Below are 10,005 nucleotides of genomic sequence, written 5' to 3' on the forward strand. Positions count from 1 at the left end.
ATACACTGCCTTGTTTATGTCTACCTCCTCCACAAACCATGACCGGAGGCACAAAATGAATCTTGAGCCAGGTGTGTTGGTGTAGGCCTATAATCCCAGACCCAGGAAACTAAGAAGAGAATCAGAGTCCCAGGCTACCACGGGCTATATAAGGGTCTGCCTTGAACCGGTCCCACATCTTATCCATTTCATGTTAATCATCTAAAACTGAATCACGGCAGCTTCTTCACAGTCACAGAGTAACTGAACACAGAACAGAGAGGTCAGGTTCTTGAGTGAGGAAGGCTGATGTGAACTGCTGAATGGATTAGATGTAACATGAGAGGCCCTGTTAGAATGTTCTCTGTTGCCATGTGTGGTGGCCACCTTTAATCTAAGTACTCAGGAGGCAGGAGCAGGCGCATCTCTGAGTTCAAGGCCAGCCTGGTCTGAAGAGCAAGTTCCAGGACAGCCAGGGCTACACAGAGAGACCCCGTCTGGAAAAACCAGTAAAATAAAATAGAATGTTCTCTGTGTCGAGCACCGAGAATAAAGAGTGTTTCCAGGCAGCCCCTACGGCAGCATTTTGGGAGTCTTCAGCACTGGAGCAAAGCCCACAGTGAGTACTGATTTCACAGTGCTCGGGTAAGTTTACTGACATACATTTCCTTTGCCAGGCAGAGTGGCCTGCACCGGTAAGCCCAGCATTAGGACGCAGAGGTAGATAGATCTCTCTGAGTTTGAGGCTAGCCTGGTCTACAAAGTAAGTTCTAGGATAGCCAGGGCTACATAGAAAAATCCTTTCTTGGAAAACAAAAACCAACAAAATTTCCTTCACATAAATATTTTAAACAGAGTCAATTAAAGCAGGAAGATGACAGGAGCAGGCACATCCAGACACCAACAGAGCTTCTGAAAACATTCTAGGTTCCTCAAGACCCCAAGGCCACCAAAGATTCCTCAGGGTCAGCCACCTCAACAGGCTCAGAAGCCAGTTTAATCCTCAGAACTTCTGCAAAGCCATCACCAAACCAGCACGTGACGTGTGCTATGTCCACAGTAAAGAAGAAAAGGCGGTCCTCACAGAGCTTCCGCCGGTACACAGACCGAGGATCTGCTGACAGCATAGCCTCAATGGCACACTTGGCTTCCTCTGTGGAATGGAAGTATTTAAACGACGTCTGACTAGCACCTGCAACGAGAAAGCCAGAAGCCTGTAATTACAACCACGCAGGTCAAACCTGAAACAGTGAGCTCAGCATGAAATATGTTCGTTCTGCACGTAACATGAAAGGAACAGGGTCAGAGACTACCACCATCATGAAGTATTTACTATCATTAGAGTCAATATGCACGCGCCAAAATAAATACACACTGTGAAGTGTGCACAGGTCTCCAAAACAGGCAAGGCAAGCTGTAGTGTTTGACTATGCTTGGCCCAGGGAGTGGCACTATTTAGAGGTGTGATCCTGGAGTAGGTGTGTCACTGTGGGCGTGGTTTTTTGTTTTTTTTTTTTTTTGTTTTTGCTTCTTTTTTTCCGGAGCTGGGGACCGAACCCAGGGCCTTGCGCTTCCTAGGCAAGCGCTCTACCACTGAGCTAAATCCCCAACCCCGGGCGTGGGTTTTTAGACCCCCACCCTAGCTGCCTGGAAGTCTGTATTCTGCTAGCAGCCTTCAGATGAAGATGTAGAACTCTCAGCTCCTCCAGCCCCATGTCTGCCTGGATGCTGCCATGTTCCTTATTTATGATAATGGACTGAACCTCTGAACCTGTAAGCCAGTCCCAATTAAATGTTTTCTTTATAAGAGTTGCCCTGATCGGGCTGGAGAGATGGCTCAGAGGTTAAGAGCACTGACTGCTCTTCCAGAGGTCCTGAGTTCAATTCCCAGCAACCACATGGTGGCTCACAACCATCTGTAAAGAGATCCGATGCCCTCTTCTGGTGTGTCTGACAGCTACAGTGTACTTATATAAGAGTTGCCCTGGTCGTGGTATCCATTTACAGCAATAAAACTGTAACTAAGTATCTATTTCCAACTGTAACCTGCTAACACTGCCCTTTTCTCTGCTGTGTCCTATGCCAGGGTCACCTTCTGACAGTATTTCTGTGTGCTTTTCACAGTGCGCTGACTTCCTATCCCTTGAGCTTTCATCTCTTCAGCCATTAGAAGACCAGCTCCATGGAGCAGGGCAGGGGTTTTCTGACCCCCTTTCTCCCTGCTCTTTCTCCCTAAGGCCACAGTGCTGGAGAAGCTCAGTGAAGAGCCACACAGTAAACACTGCATGGCCCTCTCACTATGGTCATGCTGGCTGTTTACTGAAAAGTAACCCAAGAACAGCTCTCAACCCCCTGGATATCTGTCATCTCCTTGGAAACCAGCTTCTTGCTAGCATCCGCATTCCCACCTCTTAGCAGCCAGCAGCTTCCTTCATTCTCCATCTGCTATGGACTAGGGAAACCAAACAACACATGCTAAGAACCGTGTGTTAAATGGGCTCCAAAACAGGGTCCTGTAACCTTTCCTTGGCAGGAAGTGCATGTTGGTGGGGGAAGCAGCATTGCTGTGAGATCCTAGGGGGCCCTGATAGGATAAAACTGATACCTCTTTGGCTAGATAGGAAAGTAAGGAAGAAATTGAGTGCATTCAAGTATAGACCAAACACAAGCCACAGTATGAATGCTATTCAAAAAGGAACAGAGAGGCAAGCAGAGCTGGAGACATGGCCTGACGGTTAAGAGCACTTGCTGCTCATACAAAGGACAGTAAGAAACATAAGGAACATGAGCTCATCTCAATCACTCCTAGGAGACCCAGGGTAGCCAAGCTCACCTCCTGAACTGAGCTTCCTCAGATCCATCTCTGCATGAGGAGTAAACCGGACTTGTAAAGTGGCTACAGGAGCCTCCTTCACCCAGCTGGGGACAACACTGCAGGGCACTCTGTCAGCTGTCCTGGCATGGCAGGAAGCATCCCACTGTGTTTCTGCACTGCTCTCCCACAGGACCAAGGCACCTTCCACTTTCCTTGGTCTATCTGTGCCTTCTTCCAGAAAGCTCTTCAGCTCCTGTGGGCCAAGCTGATCTTCAGGCACATCCATGCTTTCCTCTCTGCTTGGTTCCAGGGCTAAATCCACTGCTCTCTCTCTGTCCTCTGGCAAAGTGTGCTGGATTTCTGAGGTGTCTCTGAACTTCTGGGAGTTTTCATCCGAGGTCCTGTGTTTGAGGCATTTCGGTTTCTCCTTGGTGCTGTGGCAAGGCTGTGCTTTCTCACACCCTGAGAGCAGCTGCTGGTCACAACTGTTAGCTGTGGCGTCAGATGGGCCCGCAGCCCTCGGCTTGTGGTGTTTGGTCTGTGGCTCCAAGTTCTGTGGTGAGTCGTAGTCGGCAATGTAGGGCTTTATGTCCAGCACAGGTGTGCCGTGTATCATGTCAATTCCAGACAGGTATACAGCTCCACCTGAAGGGTAAAGATCCTCTTAGGGCTCTACAGCGGATGATGGGAAAGGCAAACGGAGGGCAGGATTACCCCAGGTCTCCCTCATGAGCCCCCGGACTGACTGGAAACCCACATCTCCATCTACCAAACTCCTACTCTTCAAGGCTCTCACAGAACACAACATTTACAAACCTTCCTGGCTTTCTTTCTTCTGGGTCTCACAGAGGCTCAAGTATACACACCTCCACTCAAGCCCTTTCATACAGAATGACAATGGCTGATTGACGCCTCCGGGCCGACAGTCAGCAGGCCTCGGAACGCATTCACTACTCTTTTTATCACTCCCAGGCACATACCAGTCCCCAGTGGGTCACCAGGACCAATGTGCATTTCTACAGTGGCAAGCAGACTGCAGAGGCCCAACGTTTCCCAATTTGTTGCTCGTGCCTCGTGTAACCCCATCTGAGTTCAACTTATATCTAAGCCACTGAATATGGCAAAAGAGCTCTATGAGTTCCACATAGGACTCCCTGCTAACCAGACTCAGCCCAATGAGCTCTCCCTGCAGACTGGTGAAGGGCACAGGCATGGTGGGGAAGCCCAGGTGGCAAGCAGCCATAAGATGTCCTAGAAATATGCACAGCTTTAGGACCTGAGGGTGTTTCCAGCCAATACCAGCACAAAGCTGAGGCCCTCAATCCTGCATCTATGAGGACACGCACTCTGAAAAACAACCTCCCAGAAGAGGAGCAGCAGAGACGAGCCCATTCTGCTCGACCCTGGGAAACAGCGAGGTTCTAAACACATCATCAAGGTGCTCTGTCTGTAAACAGATACGCTTTGGATCATTTTGTTAATACAGACCTAGAAATATCCATAAGTCCAAAAAGTCATCAGGGCACCCCCTCCAAAAGAATCATCTGGAGGGATGGCTCAAGGTTAAGCACTGACTGCTCTTCCAAGGTCCTAAGTTCAATTCCCAGCAACCACATGGTGGCTCCAACCATCTGCTGATTCCTGGCATGGATAGCATAATAAATAAATAAATCTTTAAAAAAAAAAAAAAATTAAGGTCTCCTGCTGTTCCACTTGGATAGCTGCTGTCCACACCCCGCTACTGGTACAGAGCCTCCTATGCTGACTCTTGGAACACTGACTGGATGAGAACCAAACACAGCATGCGCTCACGTTGGCTCTGAGTCTACTGAAGAACACCATGACTGCAGGAAGCCCCAGATGGGAGACGTGCTGTGTGCAAGCCTTTGGAAGACGACCCTGACTATGGAAATAATGGGATACACAGGAGAACCCGAGCGTTCTCGGGAAAGTCCTACAGTGCTCACGGCTCGGGCTATCATGTCCCTCTGCATGGACAGTATTTACTATGCTGTTCTCTCACCAACTGGCCTCCTAACACATGGCTCAAGACCTTTTATGATAGGTACAAGGAGCAGCACTCTCTTTCCACCTCTACATTATTCATTATTGATTACTGTTTGCCCATTCACTCCTCTGACTTCATCTCCCTCAAGAGTAGGCTAAGTTCCGTATGAGCAGGAATTTTTATCTGAGTTAATCACCAATGTATCGCTACCATTTACAAGATTGGCACAAAGTCAATGATTAAAAAGAAATGCAGTGTGGTGGTTTGAACTCAAAAGGGCTCCAAAGGCTCATATATTTAAATACTCAGTCCCTAGCTGGTGCGACTGTTTAGAAAGGATTAGGAGACCTGCCTTGCTGGAGAAGGTGCGTCATTGGCTATGGGCTTTGAAATCTCGAAGTTGTCTCTCCACTTCATGTATTTGGATCAAGAAGTAAGCCCTCAGCTACTGCCCCAGCACCAAGCCTGCCCACCATGATAATCACGGACTGTAATTAATCCTCTGAAACTGTAACCCCTGAATAAACATTTTCTTTTATAAGTTGCCTTGGTCATAGTATCTTATCACAGCAATAAAAAAGTAACCAAAACATGCCGTTTGCATGAATAATCAGAAAATGTCCTACAGTGCTGTTGTCCATTTCATAAGTCCACCTCAACAAAAGTGGGTGGATAAGCAGCTAAATTTTCTGGACAATCCACCTAACAACTGAGCACAATTCAGCAGAGTGCAGGGCCCAGATAGAACAAAGCCGTCCAAAGAGCACTGAGAACCTGTCATTTAAGACCCTCAGCTAAAACTCTGTGGAGTCCAAGAGCCAAGTACATGCTTCTGCCCACTCCAGGGGCAAGCAATCGAGATGCAGCTTGAAATGGCTCTCCACTCCTCCACCCATGCTGTCACCTTCTGCCTCTCTAACAAAAGCAGTGAGCAATTCTCTGAGCTGGGGCAGAACTCAGTTGATAGAGTGTTTTCCTACTATGCACAGAGCCCTGGGTTCAAGCCACAGCTCCCCACATAAACTGAGCTGTGACGCACTCCTGTAATAACAGCACTCAGGAGGCAAAGGCAGGAGGTCAAGAGTTCAAGACCATCTTCAGCTCTATATGGATTTCAAAGTCAACCTGGATCCATAAGGTCCTGTATCAAAAACAATAAAAAAAACTAAACAAAACAAAAAAGCCAAATAAACAAACAGAAGCTCTGAAAACATTTGCCTAGGTTATACAGGAACACAGTTAAAACCAATCTGGCCTTCTACTGTGGCATTTCTACAACCTGACACTGCTAAAGCCTGCAGGGTAACTCATCCCAGGAGACACAGCACAGCTCTTCATTCAGCCTGCAAGAGGTTAGGACATCTTTCTTCTGCTTTCCAGAAATGTATAGCAACTGAGCACTATGCATCACAACTGAAAATAGCCAGAAAGTTTTAATCATCTTGTATTTCCTACATCCCAAGTCTTAAACAATCTTCTTACTAATCTAATGCTTACAAAACCTATGAGTTCTTAAAAACAGCACTGGCTTTCATAGTGGGTTGATGAAATAAGGTCTGAGCATCTCCCACAAGATGTCTTAGTGTTTCCTAAGTGTTCCCAATGCTGACACCCTCAATCCTCACAGGGTCCTAAGGGCTGCAGGCTCTCAAAGGTGACACCGACAGTGTTGGCATGAACAGCAGCTAGCGGTTCTCAAGGAGTCAGATAAAGGTGAAGCGGGTGAGTTACCTTCCACCTTCTCCAGCTTGGCCAGCGTCAGTCCTATTGCATTCGGGCGATGGGGGCTCCGTGTGGAGAACACTCCGGTCTTTGCCCCGTTCAGCCTAGGGGGTTGCACTTTTGCCTTGTAATTCAAATGGCCATTTTTGTGAAAGACAAACAAGATCCTATTGAAGATAAACCAAGACACTCGTTTAAGAAGGACAGGCTATTTCTGTACAGTGATTTGGGAAGGGAATGTGATCTCCCACTAATTAACAGGAAGAACAGTTCTTATTAAGTTTATCAGTCATAAGAAAATAGGCCCTCCCTCCCTCCCTCTCTCCTTCCTTCCTTGTAGCAAGAGCGTCCTCCCCATTCTTTCTACCCAGCACAATGACTGGCATGCTGCAGGAACTTAGTAAACTTGTTACATGGCCAAGTGAACACTGCTTCTAAGTGGGTGCTGCTTGCCATGTAGTGGACTGAACATTTTCATGCCCATTTTGTACCTGAGCAATCCAAGGAAGTATAATTTAGCCCTCACTCTGAGGGTAAAGAAACCGAAGTTCAGAAAAGTTCAACTTGATGAGGCCTTTCTAAACAGAGTATGAAAGCCAGAAACTATGAGGGGAACGAGTAACAGTTTGGAATTCATTAAACCATCAAATTCAGGTCTAGGAGATGTTTGCTATGCACAATGGGTTAGCCAATATTGACAATATGTAAGTCATCCTTACATAAGTCACCAAGGAAAGAACTCAACTCAAAGGACCTAAAGAACCAGAACGTGCAGCTTACACAAAAACCAAAAAACAGCTAGCATAAGCGTCAATAATAATTAAGATAAACTAAAAACAACACTGTATTTCCCTGGTAGACATGTAAACATGGACAGAAACAGAATTCCTTTTTTTTTTTTTTTCCTTTTTTCTTTTTTTCGGAGCTGGGGACCGAACCAGGGCCTTGCGCTTGCTAGGCAAGCACTCTACCACTGAGCTAAATCCCCAACCCTAGAAACAGAATTCCTAATGAGAGCAAGTAGTATCCAAATTTCTAAGGCTTTTTGTGTTTTAGAGAGAGTACACTGAATTCTTTTTTTTTTAAGATTTATTTATTATATATGAGTACACTGTAGGTGTCCTCAGACACACCAGAAGAGGGCATCAGATCTTATTACAAATGGTTGTGAGCCACCATGTGGTTGCTGGGATTTGAACTCAGGACCTCTGGAAGAGCAGTCAGTGCTCTTAACCATTGAGCCATCTCTCCAGCCCTACACTGAATTCTTCAATTCAACAACTTCTCTAAAAGGTCAGATGATAAGTATTTTAGGACTTGTTTCCACTATTCTGCAACTGAAGCAGTTTTACCCTGGTCGTCGTACACAATACGTAAACCAGTAAGCATGCCACAGACAACGCACAGCTTCAGATCATGCTACAGTCAGCACAGTCGTGATCCCATAAACATACAAAAGTAAGCAACAGACTATATTTGGTGCACAGACCACAGTTTGCTGAGTCTTGTTCTAGAGACCAGCGTAATGACCCACAGGCAGAGTCAAGGAGGTGCTTGGTGTAAGCTAAACAGAAGAGAGCCATAATAATTAGAACAAGCAATAATTAAAACACGTTCCCTCAGTGAATCACAAGTTCCTAATGGTGTCCAAGGATGCAAACAATCAAATGCGCAAACTGAATATGGGAATCCACCCATAATCCATAATCATACAGATAAGGGTGGTATAGGTAACAAGCTTCAAAGCTGCCTTCAATTGGTATACTTTCTCAGGGTCCACGGTACCACTTCTAACTAAGAAAGCAACTTACCAAACATGAGAAAACTGTTCTAGGCCCATCAAGGAATGTTCAGGATTATTAAAGATGCTCTTTCTGATCTTCAAACAGGCTCTGGATTGGCTACAAATGGATGGCTGCCTTGGAGTACCAATCTTGGCTGAGAAACATGATTCCAAGTACCCTATTGGCTCAGTTAAAAGATTCCCTATGGAAGAAAACCGGGTAAGAATCATTACTCAAATGGTCAAAAATGTAAGAAAACCTGTTTTTCTCTCGACTATTAAAAACATGTTTAAATACAAAGTCAGCCTCAAACTTATACACCTCCAGCATCAGCCCCATCCCCTAGCTGCTGGGATCACAACTGTGTAGCAGCATACCATCTCAAGTTTTACTTATAGTTATAAAAATTCATAAATTATATTAATATAATGCATTGATTGTATATTATGAGGTAGAAATTGTAATTTATAATTACTTCTTTTATGTTCTTTGAAGAGACAGTCCAGATCTCCATTTTATTTAATTTGCATTAAATCTGTCCTATTATATCTTATTAGTACAACCAGTAAGATCTGGCACTGTCTATCACAACATGTTTCCTTACTTTTTGCTGATACAAACTCTTATTACTATAGGGATGTATCACACCTATTTTAAATCGCAGTACTTGGGAGACAGAGACAGGCAGATCTCTGAGTTCAACCACAGCCTGGTCTATAGAGTGAGTACGGGACAGCCAAGGTTTCACAAAAAAACCCTGTCTTCAGGGTATGAGTGGAAAGACAAGGACCCTCTATACAGGGGGGTGGGGGGAATATATATATATATATATATATATATATATATATATATACACACACACACACAAATATTTCATTTACTTTGAATTCTATAAAAGCGGACACCACACTGTAAATTATCTATATAAACTAACTGGCTTTCTTTCTCCATCTATATTGTATATACTTCTGACAACTTTCAAGTTTTCTCCAAGAATATTTACAATTACTGCTGTGTATAATTTGTTTGGGGGGTTTTGTTGTTTTTAAATCTTCATCCGGGGTTGGGGATTTAGCTCAGTGGTAGAGCGCTTGCCTAGGAAGCTCAAGGCCCTGGGTTCAGTCCCCAGCTCCAAAAAAAAGAACCAAAAAAAAAAAAATCTTCATCCATGTTCTTGTGGAAGAGGATCAAAGACAAGAAACTGGGGCCAGATGACAACATCCATCACACGCATCCTACCTCCCTGTCTCTCTAAAGGAAAAAAAAAGGGTTAGGGATTTAGCTCAGTGGCAGAGCGCTGGCCTAGGAAGCGCAAGGCCCTGGGTTCGGTCCCCAGCTCCGAAAAAAAGAACCAAAAAAAAAAAAAAAAAAAAACACAACACACGTGGCCTACACAGCTACTATGTAGAGACTAAGAGCGGCCCACACCCGGAGTACTAAAAGCGTAATACGTCACTCCCGTTGTCCTTGGAGCGTCACGTGATGGCCTGGCCACGTGATCCTCACTTTGGCGGCAAGGACAAGAACACACGTCAGGCAGCTCGCGTTCTTCCGGGCAGGGAAGCCGGCAATCTAGCTTAGGGCGCGGCGCGGCCTGTTTCCTAGAAGTTACCTGTCTCCAGGTCCGGCTGAGCGCACCCACATGAGGCCGCTGTAGCACTCGGACCCTGCTTCTCCAAGCCGCGCATGGTTACAGG

The 10,005-nt window shown here is 45.6% G+C and overlaps 1 protein-coding gene across 3 annotated transcripts; it reads right to left on the bottom strand.

Moving 5' to 3' along the window:
* Positions 1-807: 807 nt before the first annotated feature.
* Trmo (tRNA methyltransferase O) lies at positions 808-10,005 on the bottom strand. Of its 3 annotated transcripts, none has more exons than XM_032904077.1 (5): positions 9,815-10,005; positions 8,336-8,510; positions 6,534-6,691; positions 2,813-3,439; positions 808-1,171 (listed from the first exon to the last, which is right to left on the bottom strand). In XM_032904077.1, exons 2-5 carry the CDS (start codon positions 8,362-8,364, stop codon positions 912-914), a joined length of 1,074 nt encoding a protein of 357 aa, XP_032759968.1. In that variant the 5' UTR covers positions 8,365-8,510; positions 9,815-10,005; the 3' UTR covers positions 808-911. The 3 variants fall into 3 exon arrangements, with proteins under 3 accessions (XP_032759968.1, XP_032759981.1, XP_032759976.1); XM_032904090.1 differs by having other exon boundaries at positions 9,921-9,996; XM_032904085.1 differs by lacking the exon at positions 9,815-10,005 and adding an exon at positions 8,784-8,893.

The sequence above is a fragment of the Rattus rattus genome, chromosome 1, assembly GCF_011064425.1.
Source record: "Rattus rattus isolate New Zealand chromosome 1, Rrattus_CSIRO_v1, whole genome shotgun sequence".
Lineage (NCBI taxonomy): Eukaryota > Metazoa > Chordata > Mammalia > Rodentia > Muridae > Rattus > Rattus rattus.

Coding starts and splice junctions, on each gene's coding strand:
- Trmo (XM_032904090.1), bottom strand. CDS start 9,996: ATGCGCGGCTTGGAGAAGCAGGGTCCGAGTGCTACAGCGGCCTCATGT. Junction 6,692..8,335: donor GAACAGTTTTCTCATGTTTG/GTAAGTTGCTTT, acceptor TATCTTCAATAG/GATCTTGTTTGTCTTTCACA. Junction 3,440..6,533: donor CAAGCTGGAGAAGGTGGAAG/GTAACTCACCCG, acceptor TTTACCCTTCAG/GTGGAGCTGTATACCTGTCT.